This window comes from Nicotiana sylvestris, chromosome 1, assembly GCF_000393655.2.
Source record: "Nicotiana sylvestris chromosome 1, ASM39365v2, whole genome shotgun sequence".
Lineage (NCBI taxonomy): Eukaryota > Viridiplantae > Streptophyta > Magnoliopsida > Solanales > Solanaceae > Nicotiana > Nicotiana sylvestris.
The window spans coordinates 134,969,687-134,991,563 of record NC_091057.1 but is presented as its reverse complement, the minus strand read 5'-3'; the positions used below and the strand labels follow the sequence as shown (position 1 = coordinate 134,991,563).

General features: G+C 34.6%; 4 protein-coding genes across 5 annotated transcripts; 1 reads left to right on the top strand and 3 right to left on the bottom strand.

Annotated features, from left to right (window-relative positions):
- Positions 1-1,904: 1,904 nt before the first annotated feature.
- On the bottom strand, positions 1,905-3,066 carry LOC104224723 (F-box protein At5g03970-like). Its single transcript, XM_009776412.1, has 2 exons — positions 2,966-3,066; positions 1,905-2,901 (listed from the first exon to the last, which is right to left on the bottom strand). Exons 1-2 carry the CDS (start codon positions 3,064-3,066, stop codon positions 1,905-1,907), a joined length of 1,098 nt encoding a protein of 365 aa, XP_009774714.1.
- A 4,259-nt stretch (positions 3,067-7,325) lies between these two features.
- On the top strand, positions 7,326-11,886 carry LOC104224721 (ribosome production factor 2 homolog). 2 transcript variants are annotated; one of them, XM_009776410.2, is made up of 7 exons: positions 7,326-7,415; positions 7,571-7,663; positions 7,754-7,957; positions 10,592-10,837; positions 10,924-11,166; positions 11,257-11,322; positions 11,406-11,886. In XM_009776410.2, exons 2-7 carry the CDS (start codon positions 7,577-7,579, stop codon positions 11,523-11,525), a joined length of 966 nt encoding a protein of 321 aa, XP_009774712.1. In that variant the 5' UTR covers positions 7,326-7,415; positions 7,571-7,576; the 3' UTR covers positions 11,526-11,886. The 2 variants fall into 2 exon arrangements, with proteins under 2 accessions (XP_009774712.1, XP_070024279.1); XM_070168178.1 differs by having other exon boundaries at positions 7,352-7,415; positions 7,553-7,663.
- Positions 11,887-12,103: 217 nt separating this feature from the next.
- Positions 12,104-14,503, bottom strand: LOC104224722 (scarecrow-like protein 30). Its single transcript, XM_009776411.2, has one exon. The coding sequence runs from the start codon at positions 14,197-14,199 to the stop codon at positions 12,265-12,267; it is 1,935 nt and encodes a 644-aa protein (XP_009774713.1). The 5' UTR covers positions 14,200-14,503; the 3' UTR covers positions 12,104-12,264.
- A 5,507-nt stretch (positions 14,504-20,010) lies between these two features.
- Positions 20,011-21,171, bottom strand: LOC104224724 (F-box protein At5g03970-like). Its single transcript, XM_009776413.1, has one exon. It carries the CDS (start codon positions 21,169-21,171, stop codon positions 20,011-20,013), a length of 1,161 nt encoding a protein of 386 aa, XP_009774715.1.
- Positions 21,172-21,877: the final 706 nt, after the last annotated feature.

The following is a 21,877-nucleotide window of genomic DNA, read 5'->3' as shown; positions in this document are numbered from 1 at the left end:
TAGGGTCTTCCTAAGGAAACCTCTATATTTCTCTAGAATCTTTATACAAATGCATAAATATCTAGAACATTTCCAAAGAAATTCTCCATAGTTCTAGAATATTCCACCAAGATCTTTTCCCTAACTTATGTAGCCCTCCATATGGCAAAAATATATGCCAAGTGGCACCTACGTGGCATGATGATGTGGCGGGTCATGCCACTTATCCTTAATTTGGCATCCTGATAATTCCATTATGCAGTATCTTAGAGGAATTCAGCGTTGCAGTTATACTAGAAGAAAAAATTTCTTCTGGATTTTATGCTTCAAAATTATCTGAGGATTAAGGTCAAGAGTTAACTAATTCTTTGGACTAGCTCACAACCACACGTGGAGAGGGATATTCCTATGTACTATTCATTCAAACTTTGAGTACAACAACAATATACTCAGTGTAGTCCCACAAGTGAGATTTGGGGAGGATAGTGTGTACGTAGACCTTACCCTAGGGGATTGTGTGTATGCAAACTTTGAGTATAAAACTATAAACAATTGAAAACCAAATAATGGAATGGCACATAAGATCTGTACTTCAAGGATAAATAGTTACATGCAAGATACACCGGTCAACAAAAAATCTCTAAAATGGCATAACAAACTGCATCAATAGTTTAGCCCCACCAACACTTATACTCTCCGGGTTATTAGGGGAGGTAAAAACTAAAAAGTAGAAGCAGATTAAACATTTCACATTCAACAATGGCGTTTTTACTTTAATAGCATTAGACAGAGGATCTTAAAGAAGTCCAGACTCTTCTTCTGACCCCACGTATAATATACTCTTATGGTCCGGCCGCATAGCGGGAACTTAGTACATTCGGCTGCCTTTTTTTTTCTCCTCAAGATAGAGTATAGTCAAGGATCAAATAAAGGATTAAGCCGAAATATAAGTAAAAATTGCACGGGGCGTCCTATTTGGTCGCCCCCATTTAAATTATACCCATTTTTCTAAAAAGTTTTAACTTGTACTCACTTTTTAAACAACTTCAGCCCCCTTTCTCTTCCTCCTTTTCCTCCTCAAAGTTTTATCTTTTCTTTTTTCAGAACTAAGGTTCATCCCTATCTGCTTCTTCTTATTTCTCCGGTGAGTCCTATAAATTTTCAACCATTTTTTCCTTTTCGCCGACACCCTCAGCTGTAAAGGTTCTATCTTGATAAGAATAATAATATGCTACGATTATTCTTAAATACAAATAATACTCACAAGAGAGATAAGATCCCCTTCATCTATAAGAATAATATTAAATTTTCAATTCTTAGATTCAATGCTCAGAGCATCTTGAACATCAAGCTGATAGAAAATAACATTTGAAAACCTTGTTTATTCAGCAAGGATGTTGCTTCCACTCCCCTCTTCTCGTTTTTGGCCGTTAAGATAACCTTAACGCCTGATCTCGCGAGCTGCTTGACAATCTCAAAAGGAATAAACATGTCCGATGGATCAATATGATCAAGACTTGCTAACTAATTTTCTTTCAATTTGGTCAAGATAGTGTGGCAAATGAAATTATAAACAAACAAAAACTTAAACAAACCAGTTACAAATTCGCCAGTTACAAAACAAAAACTTCAGCACACTTGCTACTTCAGTCCCGTCTACTAGAATGCTGAAGTTTTGCGTGATTGTCTTTGCTACTTCAGCCCCATATGTTGAAGTTACGCGAAAAAGTGGGTACGCTTGTAATTTTTTTTACAAAACGGACACAAATTAAAACGTGACCAAAAAAGCAGGTATAGATGCAAATCCCCGGAGGAATGTCCATAAAAAGTTATCTATATCCAGTTCTAAGTAAATAGGATACTCATTAAGTGCTAATAGAAGAAATACAAATAATTAATAGGAGTAGCCAACACCACTTGACAGTCTACAGAAGGCGTGGCCATTGATGCCACTCATAAGCAAATAATTTGTAGTATTCTGTTCTCCAACAATATTCTCCAAAATCATACACGAGTTCTGCAATATTCGTCTCCAAGTCATAAGAAATAACCTTACCGCTTACATTCAAATAAAAGATGTGGGGAATAGCAGGATGAATGTCCATGTTCTGCACCTCAATAGGTGTAGAGTCTACAAGTCTAAAAGCCTCTAGACATTGTAGAACTGTACTGGCGAAATTTGCAGCATACTTCCTAACCCACACTGCATCTCGACTACGAATATTGCTCTCAAGGCGCCATACAGTTATGGTTGTCCCAACATTCAATGCATAATAGAAAGCCCCACCTGAAAATCCAAGAAAACAACGGTCTCTGAACACCATATCTTGATCATGAGGCAATTCCAAACCCCAGAAACGCTTGTGGACACTATCATAAGCAGTGATCTGTTGAAAGTAATAAAGCCAACAGAATACTCCATCGATGACACCAGCTGATGGGGATTTCATAGTCTTATAATTCCATCGTCTAAGAGGTCTTGCATCAACATTTAGGTTATTGACATTAGTCTCAGAAGAGAAAAATTCAACCGTTACAGAGGACAGAAAATCCCAATGGCGAACTACAGTAAAGGAGATGCCATCTTTAGTAGAGTCATCTACCTTACAAATAAATCCAACAGTTGGATCATTCGTCTCCATTCGAGGTTTAGGGAGAGCCAAATGCTGCCTCGTAGCAGGATTATAAACATAATAAACCCCTGTAAGGTCAATGCAAAGAAGAAAACCATTGGATGATGCGACAATATACACTCTCTTCCTGCCAAGAGAATTGACTGACTCATCCAAACTACCATCAATTACTAGTGATGATTCCTTCGACGAGAAGAAGAAACGAATTTTCGAACGTTCATAGGTATCCCGAGCCTGATAAAAGAAACCAATTAGATTTGGTTGAGGCCTCCATCGTCCAGAACGGCAACTACATATAAGACAGAGATGAATCAGCAATGAACTTTCGCCAATGCTTAGATACACACTTAAACCTTGCCAGAGATTTTGAAGGCAAACAATACAATACGTTGATTATGATATCCTCAGTAACTTCGACTACACCTTTACCAGACAGTTTGCGTAGTCGCTTCATACTAATACTTGCCTCTCAAACTTTCGCTAACTTCGGCTACATTATATATAGCAGTTGTTATGACAGTGACATACTATACCCGCCGCTCCAGTGAAATCTTCAAATTTTTAACCCTACGTACAACACTCCCTTTTCCTTTTCCTTTTCCTTTTGATTTTTTTTTCTTCTTTCTTTCTTTCTTTTATTGTTTTCTATTCTATCATGCATTTTTTTCAGTGACGCCTTCATTTTTTGCTATGAACTTTTACAAATACTTAGTCATAGAATTTCTAGCTATTTTAGGTTACATGGAAACATTCATTTAAACTTGGGGAAAAAACATGATTTTTATTATTTTATAAAATAAAAATTTTGAAATCATCCTCCTTCCCGTAGAGTAGATACAGAGCTAATGAAACGTTATTCCATCTGTATGTAACTAATATTGATCAGTTATAGACAAATTACATAAGCTTTCGGTCAATGATGTACAACCTGCGATTTAACCACATTTTCCTCTTTAATCAAATGTAATTGATCAATTGTCTCAAACACTACGACTATTTTAAGATGAAGATAACTTTCGAACACCATTTGTTATAAAATTTTTTTTATAGTATCAGATCACCTAAAAGATAATTACATATAATCGTCCGTAATAAGTTGTAAGAATTAAATCATAGAACATGCATAAGTATTGTTCACATGTTACTCAGCTGAGTCTTGAATGGAAATCACAACCCCCATCTTGTGCAAGATGGGGATGTAGAGAGAGAAACGGGGGAGAGTGGAAGATATGTTAGAGTAATTTTATTTTGGCTTACTTTTGATTGAAATTATTTATGGACTAACAGTTTGGGTAATTTTTTCATTTTTTTTTTATTACCGGCAAATTTGGCTTAATGTACTAATGACAACAAAATTCGAATAGTAGCATAAGAAAGGTCATTTGTGCAAATGTAGGTTTAATATGAGAATGGATGGATATTGGATGAAATTTTTATATTCCTATGCCATATATGAAACTATATTACCCTCAATGTTTAAGGTTTGATATAATTACATTTAGTATATCTAATTACCAATTTTATACCATAAGATTTTTTAATTGTCCATTAATTGTACCTTATATCACTCCTACATTTATAGTACCGTATATTCCTCCAAATCTCCTCCACCACCACGTTTCTCTCTCCCAACCCCACACTCTCACCCACGTATCACCACACACCCAGAAACCAGAAAAACCAGAAAAACAATTGAAACCCTCTGCTAAATCCAGAAAAACAATTGAAACCCTCTACCATTAACGTCCAAAATCAAGGTTTTTTCTTCTACAACCAGTCAAAATTGAAGTCAAATCTTCAAAGTTTCATACACAGCAATAACTTTTGATGATTATGATTTCGGGTTCCTTCAGTAATATAAGAGGAAAGGAAAAGAGAGCAGTAATTCCACCATTGACAGCCATTAAAAAGCTTTGAAGCTTTGAATTCAAATTTGGGTTTTCAAAAATCATTATTTGTTTGGATTGGGTGTTGTTGTAAATAATTGGGAATATGGTTTGGAGTTTATATCTCAATTTTAAGGGGTTTTGATGAAGATTAGACTTGGTTTTGGCTGAATTTCAGATTGAAATTCAAAGAAGAAGAAGACGTATATTGTAGAAATTGTAGAAAAATTGTAGACTGTTGTTTATTTATTTTTCTTGAAGAAAAATTGAAGTAATATTTTTTGGATTCCATATTTAGCATAGCAGTTTCGTAATGAGTAACAAGAGCATATAGGAGAATCACAGAATTGTAGCATAATCAGGATTTTCGACATAATTGTGTTTTTTGCAGAAGATTTGTAGAAGTTTTAGTCATTTTTGATTTATGAAAATAGAAAACAAAGCATCTACAATCAGAATACAAATAATCTACAATTTATCGATAAAATATCTACAAACTGGGTACATTGAATTTTAATATCCCAATTCCCATTCAATTGTAGCATAATTGGAATTTTCGACGCATTGCGTTTTTTGCAGAAGATTTGTAGAATTTTAGTCGTTTTTGATTTGTGAAAACAGAAAACAAAGCTTCTACAGAATACAAATAATCTACAATTTATCTACAAACTGGGTACATTAAATTTTAATATCCCAATTCTCATTCAATTGTAGCATAATTGAGATTTTTGACATAATTGCGTTTCTTCAGAAGATTTGTAGAAGTTTTAGTCATTTTTTTATTTGTGAAAACAGAAAATAAAGCATCTACAATCAGAATACAAATAATCTATAATTTATCTATAAAATATCTACAAACTGGGTACATATTTGGACTCGACATGCTTCCCCTGAAATGTATGTTTCACATTTTTGATATACCAAAACAGTACTAAAACATCCACTTAAATACAATTTTTATACAATGTTGTTCAACTTTCATACAATAGGTAAATGAATAAAAGAAAAATAAATAAACATCAGTCTATAATTTTTCTTCAATTTATCTACAATTTTTCTACAATTTCTGCAATATACGTCTTCTTCTTCTTCTTCTTCTTCTTCGAGTTTCAATCTGAAATTCAGTCAAAACCAAGTCTAATCTTCACCAAAACCCCTCAAAATTGAGATATAAACTCCAAACCATATTCCCAATTATTTTCAACAATACCCAATCCAAACAAATAATGATTTTTGAAAACCCAAATTTGAATTCAAAGATTTCAAGTTTTTTAATAGCGGTCAGTGGTGGAATTACTGCTCTCTTTTCCTTTGATTTGTATTACTGAAATTTGGACATAATTGCGTTTGATGTAGAAGAATTGTAGAAGATTTAGTCGTTTTTGATTTGTGAATTATGAAAGAATAATCAATTCGTTTTTGAATTGTAGAAGAATAATCAATTCATTTTTTAATTGTAGAAGAATAATTGCGTTTGATGTAGAGACGCTAAATTTGAAACGAAACTGACGAAAAAGATTAATGTGCATGATTTGCGTTTGGAAAATCTGGAAGAATATTTAATCCCCCAATTTTAGTGCGCCTAAATAAGGAAGTCTACAGATACAATGATTCCTTATTTAATGCATGTTCTATATTTTGTAGAAATACTATTAGCAAGAAGGATAATATGCAAACTATGAACATATTTGGTAATATAGTTTCCTATATGGTATATAAACGAAAATTTCCCATGTTGGATCAGTAGTATTTTAGTCAACTTGGGCCTGGGCATTTTCACTAGGCCCACAATTGAAACCAGGCAAATAACACCCGCCCAAAACGGGGCATTTGCATCTACACCCGCTTTTTGGGCCACGTTTTAACTTGTATCCGCTTTGCAAAAATAATTGCAAGTGCACCCACTTTTTCGCGTAACTTCAGCATACAGGGCTGAAGTAGCAAAGACAATCACACCAAACTTCAGAATTCTAGTAGACGGGCCTGAAGTAGCAAAAACTTCAGCAGACGATGCTGAAGTTATTTAGTTCATTTGTAAAAACTTCAGCACTAAATAAGCTGAAGTTTTTTTCCTGGATTCATTAGTTTTGTCATAAAACTTTTTCAAATTTTCAGCAGAAGATGCTGAAGTTATTTAGTTCATTTGTAAAAACTTCAGCACAAAATAAGCTGAAGTTTCTTTTTGTCCTGGATAAGCTTTTTCAAAAACTTCAACAGAATATGCTGCAGTTATTTAGTTCATTTGTAAAAACTTTAGCACTATATAAGCTGAAGTTTTTTTTTGTCCTGGATTCATTAGTTTTGTTATAAAGCTTTTTCAATAACTTCAGCAGAAGATGCTGAAGTTATTTAGTTCATTTGTAAAAACTTCAGCACTATATAAGCTGAAGTTTTTTTGTCCTGGATTCATTAGTTTTGACATAAAAGCTTTTTCAAAAACTTCAGTACTATATAAGCTGAAGTTTTTGAAAAAGTTTTCTAACATACTAGATAAATAATCACATTATTCTTTCATAGTGTATTATTACTATAAAATAATCCGATTGCCAACAGTATCTAAATCATAAATTTTAGAAATAATAAATGTGAAAATAACAGAATTATGTGGAAATATTCATAAATTATTGTCTACTAACTTACGTAATTATTTATAATTTATTTTTAAATAATCTAATAAACATACTTATGACAATCATCCAATGAACTGAAGTTTCATAGGAGGAGAAAGGAGATTATTTAAAAAATGAGTACAAATTAAAATTTAAAAAAAAATGAGTACAAGTTAAATGAGACGACACAATTTTTATGCCCAAAACCCCTAAACGATTCTAAAACCCTAATATTTTCATAGGCGTAGTTGTTTCTTCCCTTTTTCCCTTTACCAATTCTTCTTCGTATCTTCTCTTTTCCTCTATTGGTAAGTGAAAGCTTAAATTCTTACTGTTCTCTTGCTATTTTTTGTTTCTAGGGTTCCAACTAATTTGTGATTAAGCCATAGTAATTGTTGTTATGAAAGTTGAAAATTTGCTTTAATCACAAATAGTATTAGTTTAGTTTTCAATTTGTGTTTAGGTAAGGATGATGAGAAGTAAAACCCCATGGAAAATTAAAACCCCACAGAAAGGAAGAATCAGAAGGGAGCTTGAAAAACGTGCTCCTAAACTGGTGAGTTTTATCTTAGCAAACCACACTTCCAATAAAAGAGATGGGATTTTTATTGTGATGACAAATTTTTATTTATTTATTTTGTGGCAGGTTGAAACTGGGAAAAAGACATTGATATTACACGGTACAAAAACAAGCCAAGTGTTGAATGAGGTGATGACTGAAATTTATCACTTGAAGAGGGATAATTCTGTTAAATATACCCGGAAGAATGATAATGTTAGACCATTTGAGAGCGGGGGAGAGGCTTCTTTGGAGTTCTTCTCTCTTAAGACAGATTGCAGCCTTTTTGTGGTAAGTGGGTACATGCCCTTTTCCTTTTTGAGGCATTTTTTGGTTCAGTGGGTAGAAAAGTGCTGATATATAACTTGTTCCATGTCAATTTGGATTTGTTTCTGTGGCTCCCTGATTATTATGTTGTTTGCTGAGGATTGTTCTGAAGCTAGACATAAATGAATCATCTCCAAATATTTAACAAAGGAGTACAGATCTTTTTTCACGATGAAGAGCTATTGTGCCAAGAGATATATATTCAATGAAATACAGAAGAAGAAACATAGGTGCAATGTTGAGAATTTGCTGCGTCATTCTGAAAATCTCCCCCTAACTCGGGCCAAAGAAAGTTCATTTTGACATGGAAGTGCATTGTTTTAATCAGGTTAAGCCTCTGGCTTCTAGGGGATAAGGGTCAGAGACCGCATAATGCTTAATGGGTAGCTTGCATAAGTTCATAACAAAAATGGGTAACATTATCTGCCAAAGTCCTTTTAGCTACTTGTAACACTATTGAAGAGTCCACTGTTGATCTTCAACTGTTTGATTATTTAAAATAGAAAAGATCCAAAATAATGTTAGTTGCTTGCAGGGCGGAGCTAGCCTTTGAGTTATGGGTCCGGACCCGGTAATTTTTGTCTAAACTCTATATTTGTCTTATGAAACTCATTGAATATTTACAAATTATTAATTTAGAACCTAGTAACTTAAAAGGACTAGAATCCTAAACTCATAAGTTCCAAATCCTGGTTCTGCCTTGGCTGCTTGATTTGCTGAGACACATTATAAATAAAAATTTGAACTTAGTATTTGGTTGTCTGTATATCCCTCATTGTGCTACCATAGTTAACTATTTTTGGTGCTAATAGATATGGTGAGGGGTTATTTCGGAATGGTAAAACTATATTACTGTATGCCTTGAATCTTGATGTTATTTTAAATTTTTAATAGATGATTAACAATAGTCTGGTATCATGTTGCTCGGTTAACGGGGTTTCTTCTATAGTGTGAGGGATAGCACATTCTAGAACTAGAGCACCCTGACTGTATTTTGTAGTTTTGGAGCACCCTAACTGAAAATGTATTTTGTGTTCATTTTTTAGTCACTCCAGATATTTATAGTTGATATGTGGCTCCTGATAGTAATTGGTCTATAAATTATATTACTCATGTAGTAAAATATATGAATGTCACAAAGGACATGTATGAAGGAGTTGTCACTAGTGTGAAAACAATAGCAGGAGATCCAAAGAATTTTCCACAGCAGTGGGTTCACACCAGGGTTTTGCAGGGCCCCTACTTATTTACCCTAGTTATGGATGAGCTAACCAATGCAACAAAGGATGAGGTTCCATGGTGTATGCTATATTCTGATGACATTGTATTGAATTATGAAACTAGCGAGGGTATCGACAAAAAGCTTGAGCTATGGAGAAACATCTTAGAGGGTAAGGGTTCTAAGATATGTAGAAGTAAGACTTAACACATGCATTGCAAGTTTAGTCAGTATGAGAAAAGCGAAGTTGAGGTGAGGCTAGATGGAATTGTGGTGCCAAAAATGCAAATAATTTAGATATCTAGGCTCATTTCAAGAGAATGAAATGATAGATGAAGATGTTACTCATAGGACTAGAATCGGATAGTTGAATCGGATTAGAATTGAAGAAATCTAGGCTCATTTCAAGAGAACTGCTAAAGTTCAACATATCCACTAGATGAGTCTTGTAGAAGCGCGAATGCTAAGATGGATGTGCGGCAGCAAAAAGATTAGATAAGGTAAAAAATGACCGCATTCACCAAAAGGTGTAGCATACATTGAGGATAAAATGAGAGAACGTTGCTTGAGATGGTTTGGTCGTGTCCTGTGTTGACCTACAGATGCACCGGTCTGTAAGAGTGAAACTATGGTGGGGGAAGGTGTTAAAAGGGAAGGGATAAATATAAAATCACACGAAAGGAAGTTGTCTCAAAAGACCTACAAATCCTTGGAATCAGTGCAGACTTAGCTAAGGATGAGGGGCACCGTGGAAGAGGAAAATCCATATAGGTGATACTTACTAGTTGGAAATAGGTTTTAGATTTGGTTGAGAACTTCTATCATTATTATTTATCTTTTTTTACTTGCACTTTTATTTTATTTTGGTAATGATGATGATATGAGATGAACTTAATGGAAGGAATACGGATTCATATTGCCGATCCCAGCTTGTTTGGGTCAGGTTTAGCTGTTGTTGTATGTAGTCAAATAAATTATATGCTTTGATGAGTAATTCTTGGTCAAGACCAATGGTAAACATTCCATGGTATTGGTTCCACTTGACGTGATATCTCATGTTCTACATAGCATAGTTCCAACTCTTCCAAGTAGTATTGCTCTGGTTAAAGTGTCTATTACATTATTATAATTGATAGTAGATTTCAACTCTTCATGCAGATGAGGAATGACACCTACTGTTAATTTAGATACTCGGAGTGAGATGAGTGTTTTTCAACTCTTGAAAATCTTGAGTTGAACGAAAGACTTTGTATAAACTGTTTAACTCTTCTAGTTTATTGCTTTATCAGGAATAGTTCTGTCTTTTATGTTCAGAACTTTTTGCTTGTGCTTTATATTTTGTTTTCCGTACCCACTTACAGTCTTTGGTTATTTTGCAGTATGGTTCTCACTCCAAGAAGCGCCCTAACAATCTTGTTATTGGGCGAACCTATGATCACCATGTTTACGATCTTGTAGAGGTAGGAGTGGAGGAGTTCAAAAGCATGAAGTCATTCAAATATGATAAGAATTTGGCTCCTAAAATTGGGTCAAAGCCCTTTTTTACCTTTATTGGAGAAGGATTTGAGAGTGTTGAAGAGTTGAAGCATTTAAAAGAAGTTTTGCTTGATCTATTCCATGGCGAGGTTTGTTCTTTTCTCAATAAGCTTATTCGCTTTGCTTCTTTGAATTGGAAGGAGTACCATTAATGCGTGTGGGTTCAATATTGCAGGTAGTGACCAACTTGAACCTTGCTGGGTTAGATCGTGTATATGTATGTACAGCTGTTTCGCCAAAAAAGGTTTTCTTGACCCATTGTGCACTGCGGTTAAAAAAATCTGGCACAGTAGTTCCAAGAATAGAATTAGTGGAGGTTGGCCCATCCATGGACTTAGTAGTTCGGCGACATCGTCTTCCTGATGACAGTTTGAAGAAAGAAGCTATGAAAACTACTCTTGATAAAGCAAAGAAGAAGGTTTGATTGGCTAACTCACTTTTTCAAATCTTTAGCTGACTAGCTTGAGTCAGGAAAATACTGATGTTTGTTACTGGCTGTCATTTTCAGGAGAAAAATGTTGTCAAAGATGCCTTTCAAGGAAAATACGGGAAGATTTATATTCCTGATCAGAAGGTAAGAATACAGTATGGTTGAGTTTTCTTCTAAATAAAATTCTATGACTCTGTTTACCAGCGAAAAATTATTCCTTTCTGTAGGTTGGAAGTGTGGCACTGCCTCACAAAGCAAAAGGAGTTAAAAGGGAGCGTAGAGAAGCTAAGTTGAAACATGTGACAGACCAGCCTGAAGAAAAGAAACAGAAGCTGGATTCGGAGTGATTTTAGATTCCAACCCTTCTACAGTGTGATGCTCCTCTGCTGAGTCAAATCAATTTTGTTCTGTCTGCCTTTGCTTGTATGCTTCAGGCACAATGCATATCCGGATCTAACCTCACTGAATGTATGATCACAGCAGGTTCTCAGAATTTCTGCATTCAGATTAGTCTAATCCCAGCTTTCTGTGAACCAAAGGCCCGATCATTGTTGTCAAAACTGGGAGCTTTCTGATCTCAGAGCGATGGTTCTCACTGCTATTTCAATTTTTCTTATGTTTGAAATCCATTATTTGAATTTTCACCATTTGGTATATTTGACGTGTTTCTAGTTATTTGAAAAAATTTCCTCTATAGCTTGTTATTTAGTTCTATCTGTTTGGAGGGTCTTTCTGTAGTCATGTTTACTCATTGTCCTAAAATATTAGTCCTGCCGACTGTTACTTCGTCGAAGCATGTTTTTGCATGTGTAAGGATATCCTGTTACAATCTGTTCATTCAAAATTTCATGTGTTTTTGTAACATGCATTGTTATTAACGGGACTGATACTGCAAACACGATGATCGAGTGGGTAATGGCAGAGCTTCTAAATAATCCAGTGGCATTGAAACCAAATTAGCAGATTCTACAATGCTGCTACAAACAAAAAAGAAAATCAATCAAGCAGCCCTGACCTAAAGTTGACCATAGCTCAACCTTAGGTGAAATATATAGGAAAAGCAAAGAAATAGCCTAATACAGAATTTTACAACTGCTCAGCAGGCTTCCAACAAGAGAGAGCGTAAACTACACGTCCTTTCCATCCTTGCAGCATCCATTGGCTATCTTCATCCACTGAGAAGTCCTTGTGGTACTCCCGCCTCACTTTGTTGCTAACAAAGTTGACAATCTCCTGGTCAAGTGGCAGCTGTTTAAATCCAGCTCTCGCGCATCTAAGTTGCCACTGCTTGTACGTTTCAGGTCTCTCGACCCTCTCTGTTCCTTCACAAGCTATCACATTCATAGCATCTCTTGCAAAAACCTCTTCCTCGAAAAGCTTTCTGTCCTCATCCTCACGGGGCATGGTAGCCTCAAACATATCAAACAGAGTAGAGAAGTGAAAAAGTGCCTCCCTAAACCGTGTGAGAAAGAATGGAGTATTGTAAGTCCCGTTCACCACTCCGTGGATGAACATATCAGGACGGATCCTCCTGATTAAATCTAAGACAACATCCCTTGGACTGGTTGGTACTACTGTCTCATCAGGTATGTTCCCTAGTCTATACAAACTGTTAACCACAAGCACCTCATCCCTGTCAATCGCAAGCTCTTCAAGCGTGATGCTTTCCCACTTCTTTGCTATGGCATTAAATTCGAAAGGAACATGAAATCTGTCACAGTACTTCTTTAGGCGACGCCCTGTATCCTCAACCCTCTCTGCTGGCCGGAAACCAGGCTGGGGAAGTTCGACTCCAGTAATTCGGAGCTTTATAGGTTCCCCACGCCTCAAGGCCGATAGACTTTGTATGAGACAAGGCCACTGGAAACCATATAAAATCCCAAAATCAATTATGTGTATCGTCCTTGGTGCTCCTCCAGTAATCAACTTCTTGATATACTTATTTGCAAAAATGTTTGACATCAACTTGAATGGGCATGCTGTGATAAACGCCTTGTAAGCTTTCAAAATGTGAGCAGCTGATATCCTGCTGGATGCAAACACTGTATACGACGCTGTCCCTGTGCTGGACAGCCGTGCTTCAAGGGCATTGGCAAGATAATGAGCCAACCTCTCTGTCCCATCCCCATGGGACGAAGAGTGTTGTCTTATCCGCATCAGCAACTCATTAGCTGTTCGGGTATCATAGCTTGACATTGCCTGTGCACATTGAGTCAACAGACCTCTCAAATCCACTATTTCCTTCTTGCTGCTGCTATGCTTCTTACCACCTGATCTCGGCCTTCCAACTTTGATTGGTTTTTTAACTTCATTAGGCAGAACACATGGATTATTTGGACAAAGCAACAACACATTGTCATACATTTCCAATGGTTCAGATTCATCAGCAGCAAATGTAGCCAACTGTTTGTTACTCCTCTGTTGGTCATCATCTTGTCGATGGTGATTTTTCTTTTCCCTCAAACCACTAGGTGAACGAAAGGAAGTCAACAAAGAGCCAGACAAACTCTTCACTGAAACAGGGGATTCAAAATTCAGATCCCATTGAAGAGACTCAATAGAATCAGATGAAGTGTTGCTGAAATCAGGACAAGAGGAGGAAACCTTATCCTGAGGAATAATGGCGGAAAACTGGGGAGAATTAGTAATGTTATCGGATCCATGAAGGACATCAGAGAAGTATTTCTCAGCAGCTTGGAGAGCCATACAGTCGTGGAACATACAGGGCTTATACTCCAAATCTTCCTCTTCCATTAGCATCTGACTTATGTATTTGTACATTGCATCAGAATGGTCCCCTTCTCCTTCCCCTTCCTCTTTAGGAGAAGAATCTCCGTCTCGGACAATAGGATCCGAAACATTTGAATGGACATGAGAGTAATCTTCAAAACTATGACGATTAACTATTGTACCATTTTGTACAACATGATCTTCTCTTGGATCGACTAGAATTGAAGAAGGGTGCCTAAAAATGAAAGCATCTGCACCAGGAAAAAGTTGTTCTTGGAATATGGCTTCCATGGAAATTGCTTTAAGCTACTGAATTCTCAGATATTTGATTGAAGAAAGAACAAAAAGCAATCCCAGAATTCTGTACCAAAAACAAAATTCTTAGAAATCTTTTTGGCGATACTGATGAAGTAGAAGAAGATGGAAGTATTGAGGTTGGAAGAAAAGAAATGGAGTCTCTCTTTAATATATAAAGGAGGAAAGAAGGGTACGTTCCTTCGAATATTCAATCACGAAATAGCAAGTTCCAGGAAGCAGATGTTGATGATGAACACAACCACTCGTGTAAATCTTGATATGGCTAAGGTAAGTTAGCCTAGCCAGTAACCGGTTTCCTGATTAGTTTAGTCTCAATGATTAGTATATTTTCTCTGTTTCTTCTATCTTTTGTAAAATATAGTAGTAATATATTGTATTCTTTTGAAAGAGTGGTGGGGGTTACTTACGAGGGAACACCTTGACATTATCCGTCCAAGGGTGAAGTATCCAAACTGTGGTCACCTCCTCCACTCTTGTATTTACACATGGAAAAAAGAAATGTCACTTTCCTTGTCGAGATTTTGACTAAAATTCCTACTCTACTATTTTCATTTGTGACTATTCTCGAATTTTGACTCTCCCATTATTCCTTTTTATAAATTATCTTAGAGAGCAAGTTAGATAACGTTTTTTTTAAAATCATTTTATTTGATCTATGCCTTAGCAAAATGTGAATTTTTTCTTAACATTTAATTCAGTAATTAGAATCCGGTATTAATTATGTCATTGTCTTGTCAAAGTTTCTTCTTATGCTATTGATTTAAGTAATTGTTTTTCATAAACTTAAACAAATTCCTATGGTAAGGGGAAAAAATTACTCCTTTCGGTCCGTTTTAATTGATTTTTTGTTTTTTTTTTAGTCCACAATATTTGATTTTTTCAAATATCAAGAAGGAATTAACTTCTTTTTTCCAAAGTTGTCCTTGGAGTAAAGAGCATACGGGCATTTGTTGTATTTTCAATGAACAAATTAAGGTTAATACGGTCAATTTCATTATTAATAATGTTAAAAGGTGGATTCCTTAATATGTGTGAAAACATCCAAAAAATCAATTAAAGTGGATTGGAGATAGTAAGAAGTAGGGGTGTTATATAGGCCGCGTTGGTTCGAATTTTTCAATTACCAAATCAAACCAATTGTTTCGGATTTTTAAATTTATAAACCAAACCAAACCAAACCAACAAAAGTCTTATTTTTCAATCACGATTTTTCTCGGGGTTTTCGGGTTTTTTTCCAACAAAATCTTCATAGCATAAAATTTATAATTTGTACTCTAATATTTCTTAGGTCCTAGTAGGATAAAACGATATAACATGTTACTTAATAAAATAATAGGAGATGAGTCATAATTATACTAAAATACTCAACAAATTGCATAAGATAAGTACTGCTAATTAATAAGCCATAATAAAAATAAACATAGTCTAAAAGTACTAAGTCATGTTAAAATAAGTACGACTAATAATTACTAAGTATTAATTACATGACTAAATGATATTAAAAGTGAGTTATGCATTTTCACTATCTAAATCAATACAAAACTAAAAAAAAAAAATATCAAATACTATTGTCACTTCTAGTATTGAATTGAATTTTTTTGTTAGCATTATTATTAATTTGATTTTGTTGCTTTGAGCTTTATTTGATTTACTAACTTTTATGGGCTATAAAACATATTTGACCATTCAAAAGTTCTAAGTCCAAGCTTGAAATAATACATTAAAAGAGAGAACTATTAAAGAGTTTAAATTATATTTATAAATTACATTGTAATAATTATTTTTATGTATAAAATATTTTTAAAATTTGTATACATGTAATGTCGGGTTGGTTTGGTTTCGGTTTGACTTTTTTTAGTTAAAACCAAACCAAACTAATTATAGTCGAGTTTTTTTTTCTAACACCAAACCAAATCAAACCAAACCATAGTCGGGTTTTTTTTTTCGATTTGACTCGAATTATCGATTTGGTGTGGTTTGTCGGTTTTCTTTATGCACTCCTAGTAAGAAGTACTCCCTCCATTCATTTTTAGTTGCCCATCTTGATTTTGCACTCCTTTTAAGAAATTTTTTATTGAAGTATATGTTTTTATAATTTTACTCATAATGATGATAGCATTTTCAAATGTCTTGGAGGATGAATAATTAATGATAACGGTAAATGAAAAAAAAGATTGTCTTTTTCTTGATTTAGTATAGTGGATAAGTAAAAGGAAAAAATATATATTTAGTGTAATAGAAAAGTAAAAATAAAGGAAAAGAGTAGGTTATTGAACTAGCAGTCTAGTAGCCCGTTTGGCCAAGGTGCAAAAATCAGCTTATTTTGAGAAGTATTTTTTTTCAAAAGTATTTTTTTCAAAAGTACTTTTGTTGAGAAGCAGTTTGTGTTTGACTAATTAGTTTGAAAAACACTTTTGAGCAGCAATTAGTGTTTGGCCAAGCTTTAAAAAACTGCTTCTAAGTGTATTTTTCTCAAAAGTGCTTTTGGAGAGAAGCTATTTTTTTCTGCTTCTCCAAAACTGTTTCTGCTTCTCCTCAAAAACACTTTTTTTCCTTCCAAAAGCTTGGCCAAACACCTCAATTTTTGGCCAAAAGTGCTTTTGAAAAAAAAAAAAAATACTTTTGACAAAAAAAGAAAATCTTGGCCACAGACTATAGGACCGACAACTGAGCAGCTGATTAGATTTATCTCATAACATGAGGGCGTTATTTAAGAATAGAATAAGAAAATGGGTTGAACATAACAGTAGAATGAACAAGAAAATGAAGCTAAGGGAGCTCCTTGACGGAAGTCTTATAACCTGAACAAGGAGCAGCCGGTGAAAGTCAAAGCGTACGCCCCAAGTTCCTGGCGGCATTGACTGATCTCTGAAGCGGGCCCCACTTATTCCGAGGAGATTTATTACGAGAGATTTCCCAATTTAATAGTAGTATATTGTATATGTCGTTGTTATCGTCATCTTTTAGCGAATTAGCGTCAGGCCTTGCGGAAGCATTTTGGTTCAGGCCTTGTATGTATTCAATGTTAAAATAATAATAAAAAATTACAAGGTTATAATAATAAATGACAGAAAAATTATTAGCATTAATATTAAATAAAGAACTAAATACTAGTACTAGTACTATAAATTTATATATAGTGTAATAGTAATATTTATATACTAGTGTAATAATTCTAGATTTACCGGTATTAGAAGAAAAATATGTTTTCTAGGCTTATATAGTAATTACAGTAAGTACGGAATAAAAACCAGATTTTGAGTGTTCGAGGCAAAAAATTTAGTGGCAGCTTCCTTTTTAAGTTATGATACTACTACAGAAACGATAATCTACGTAATGACAGAGACAAAGGTGAGCAACGTTACAAAACTAGACTACCTATAGAAATAATTACAAGTACCTTAGCTTCCATTTGGATCAGTAAAATCACAGGCCAAGCAATTGCAGGAGTGCCAATAATCGAAATCATCCGGGACTCCACTTCCATGAATTATTGATATCCATATCAAATCTCTTACTCTGCCTTCATTAAAATATGTAATTTTCAGTTTTCCTTTAAAACAAAAGTCTCTCTTTCTTTAGAGACTATTGCGACAGCTTTCCTTCTACATATTAGCCTGCTCTATTACGCTATTGGCATGACGATGATCATGTCACTCAGGGGTGGCAATTTGACCCCAACGTTAAGGTTGGACCCGCCCATTTATTCACTTCACCCCATTTTGATACAGCTCATCTCAACAAATTTAAAGTTGACTGATTTTTAGCCCAAATTAATCTATGAGTAACTTTACAAAAATATCTTTAAAATAATTTTTTTTTGTTTGATATATTACATATGACCATTAAAAAAATCTTATTTGATAATTAACTAATTCATAAAAAATACAAATTAATTAAAGCTCGGTAAGAGTTTGGCGGGGTTGGGCTATGACCTATTTAGCCCATCTTGACGCAGCCCATCTTAACTTTTGAGCGGATAAATCTTTCAGAAACCACTATGTTTTAGTGGTTATTAGCTAGTTGTAGCTACCATTTACTATATTACTTCCTATAACTATGTTTTCAGGTTTTTTAGAGTGTATTCGATGTATTTAAGCTACTGTATTCATGAATACAATAACATTTCTAGGCGTGAAATAGGCAGATTTTTGTATTCGACAGTATTCACGGCGTGAAATAGGGGATTACAGTTATTTTTAAACGGAAAGTGAATCAATTAACATAATAGACTCCTAATATAACTCAACAAACTCAATTATAACACACAAAATTTGTATTTCCAGTTATAAAAAAAGATTCTCAACCGAAAAACACCCCAAAAACATAGCAATCTTCAGATAAAATATGCTGAATATTTTTTCCAGTCGATAAATACAACAAAAATAGAGCAATTTGAATACATATATATATCTGAATACATAAATTATATTAATTAATAAAAAATATATGAATACATCCATGGAATACAACGAGATAGTGAATACAATGAAATACATGGAATACAACGAGATACATTAAAATACAATGAAACACATGGAAATACAACGAGATACATTGAAATATATTAACAGAAAATTCAAGTTGCTCAGCCCCAAACTCCGTCATCTTTGTTCAAGAACAACCCTAATGTCGTCTCGTCGAGAGGGCCGCAATTCTGACTCGAAAAGTCACTTTTTTGTTACCATAATACCCTCACGTGCGCTTCAAAAAACCTATTCTTTACAATTGAATTTGAATGGCGCTTGTGGATTGGGACGGAAAACCCCAGATTGGGTAGAACCCTAGAACGACGAAGAGAAGAGGAAGACGGGGATTTATATAGAGTTTTGTTTCTAAATTCCAGATTGGTAATATAATCTGAAGAGAAGAGGAAGACGCAGAACCCTAGAACCCCCACGTTTCGATCCGAGCACCAAACAATTTTCTGGCATTACAATGCTTTCCACAATTTTTCTTTCTCATTCCCATTTCGATCTGTATTTGGGAGAATTGTGGTTGTATTAATGGAGAAAGACTGGAGTTGAGAGAGAGAGGGTGGAGAAAACTCTAAAAGAATGAGAGAGAAAAATAATACAATGCGTATTTTATGGCTTAAGAGTAGGAAGTGATCATAAATATATATTTAGCTATAAAAAATCAAAAGGTAGCTATGAAATATAATTTTTTAAAAGGGTATTTATTTAAAATAAATAAGGTATCAACCTTCGCTATAGGAGGTAAAAATTCTATCATTTATTGACTTAGCCTATTTTGACCGGCAAATTAACCCAACCCACCCATTTGACACCCTATTTATAACTCGAGTTTTGTGAATTAGTCTTCTGCTTCTTATAGAACCTCTACATCTTGACATAATGCCGCTGGAACCCTGCCCACTGCTACTATACCAAAACATAAATTCCCTACACAGATGCAAATATCAAAGGAACTTCCTCCTTGGTTAATGAAAAACATAAAAAAGCATGAATGGAGAGATGTTTGTACAATAATAATATAATGTTCATTTCCTTCCTACTAGTTTATCTCCATCCAACTTTATACTTTGCCTTAATTAGTAGGAATGATGAAAAGAAGTCCAAGTGTCTTCTTCTCGTCTAATTTGAATTTCTCAAGATAGGATAGAATCAAGAATAAAATCAAGGATTTAACTTAATTAGCCGAAATAAAAAGAAGGAAGCCCATAAAAAAGCTAATTTATAATAAGTTCGAAGTAAATAATACACTCAACAAATGTTATTAGAAGAAGTACAAAACAAGTAATAGCCAACACTACTTGACAGTCTACAGAAGACGTGGCCATTGATGCCACTCATAAGAAAATAATGTGTAGCATCGTGTTTTCCAGCAAGGTTCTCCAAAATCATACACAAGTTCTGCAATATTCCTCTCCAAGTCATACGAAATAACTTTACCTCTTACAACAAAATAAAAGATGTGCGGAACAGTAGGATGAATAACCATGTTTCGCTTCTCAATAACATGTAAGCTTGCAAGTCCAAAAGCCTGTGGACACTTTACAATAGTACTAGTAGCGACATACTTCCTAACCCATACTGCATCTCGACTACGAATATTGCTCTCGAGGTACCATACAGTGATAGGTGACCCAAATCTATCATTCAATGCCAAATACAAAGCCCCACCTGATATTCCAAGAAAACATGAACTGTCTCGGCCGGCCACAATCTCTTCAGATTCAGGCAATGCCAAAGCCCAGGGACACTTGTGGACACTATCGTAAACAGTGATCTGTGGTCGTTGATCAAACCAACAGAATACTCCATCTATGACACCAACTGATGATGTTTTTATATCCCAAGATGGGCAGAGTGTAAGAGGTACATCAAGATTTATATCATTGGCCGTCCACGTATTAGTCTCAGAAGAGAAACTTTCAATTGTTATACTAGTGAAATTTATACCCCAAACAGAAGGCAATGCATAGCGAACTATAGTAAAGGAGGCGACATCTTTAGCAGGGTCATCTACCTTACAAAAAAAACCAACAGCTGCGTCCTTCATCCGGATTTTAGTTTTAGGAAGAGCCAAACGCTGTCTCGTGACAGGATTATAAACATAATAAACCCGCGGGTTATTGACGAAAAGAAGAAAACCATTGGATGATGCGACAATATACTCTCTCTTCTTCTTGCCAAGAAATTTGACTGACTCCTCCAAACTAGTAATATTATTCACTAGTCGTGAAGACGGAGATTCATCTAATGACGAGGAGAAGAAACGGATTTGCGAACGTAAAAGGGTGTCCCGAGCTTGATAAAAGAAACCAATTAGATTTGGTTGAGGAATGCACTTTCGCCAACACTTAGATACACATTTAAACCTTGCTAGAGATTTTGAAGGCAAACGATGCAGTATGTCGAATATGATATCCTCAGGCAGCGCGACTGCACCTTTATCAGACGATTTGCATAAACGTTTCATACTACTAATACTTGCAAAAAACACTGTCAAACTCAAATTTCCTCAAACAGGACTCTAGTCTAGAAGCATACAGAATTCGAACTGTTCAGGCTAGAAGAATTCAAATCAAGCAGCAAATTTAGAACAGAAGATAATCAGAAAGATGAGATTTTTTACAGACAAACGAATAAATTTTTTTGTCGGAATCGGAGCCGCAGAATACCCTAAAGAAAAGAAGGGTATAAATAGATGTAAAGAAAACCGAAGTAATTGGTTAATACTACTTCCAAAAATAGTAGGATTAATTAGACTATTTATTCTTACACTAACTTCTCTCTCCTTCTAGTCTGTTTATGTTAAGTAAGTATGTTTATGACTTCGAAGTTGAGTAATATGTTATATTAGAATTAATTTTATACGTGGTCATACCTGTTATACTAATAAAGTCACAATTTTTTTTTGGTATCATTAAAGTATAGTGAATTTTACTTGGTGTAACTGTAACATCACAAAATTATTTTTGTATCATTAAAGTGAGTGATTTTTACTTGGACATCTGTAATGTCATAAAATTATTTTTTATATTATTAAAGTCAGTAGAGTGTATCCGTTGTATCAATAAAGTCACAAAACTATTTTTTATATCATTAAAATTAGTTAATTACTGATGCGTTAATTTCTAAAAGATACAACTCACCAGAAAGTCAAATTAATTTTTTAAATTGTC

Coding starts and splice junctions, on each gene's coding strand:
- LOC104224724 (XM_009776413.1), bottom strand. CDS start 21,171: ATGAAACGTTTATGCAAATCGTCTGATAAAGGTGCAGTCGCGCTGCCT.
- LOC104224722 (XM_009776411.2), bottom strand. CDS start 14,199: ATGGAAGCCATATTCCAAGAACAACTTTTTCCTGGTGCAGATGCTTTC.
- LOC104224721 (XM_009776410.2), top strand. CDS start 7,577: ATGATGAGAAGTAAAACCCCATGGAAAATTAAAACCCCACAGAAAGGA. Junction 7,664..7,753: donor AAAAACGTGCTCCTAAACTG/GTGAGTTTTATC, acceptor ATTTTGTGGCAG/GTTGAAACTGGGAAAAAGAC. Junction 10,838..10,923: donor TTGATCTATTCCATGGCGAG/GTTTGTTCTTTT, acceptor TCAATATTGCAG/GTAGTGACCAACTTGAACCT.
- LOC104224723 (XM_009776412.1), bottom strand. CDS start 3,066: ATGAAGCGACTACGCAAACTGTCTGGTAAAGGTGTAGTCGAAGTTACT. Junction 2,902..2,965: donor CCTTCAAAATCTCTGGCAAG/GTTTAAGTGTGT, acceptor TCTTATATGTAG/TTGCCGTTCTGGACGATGGA.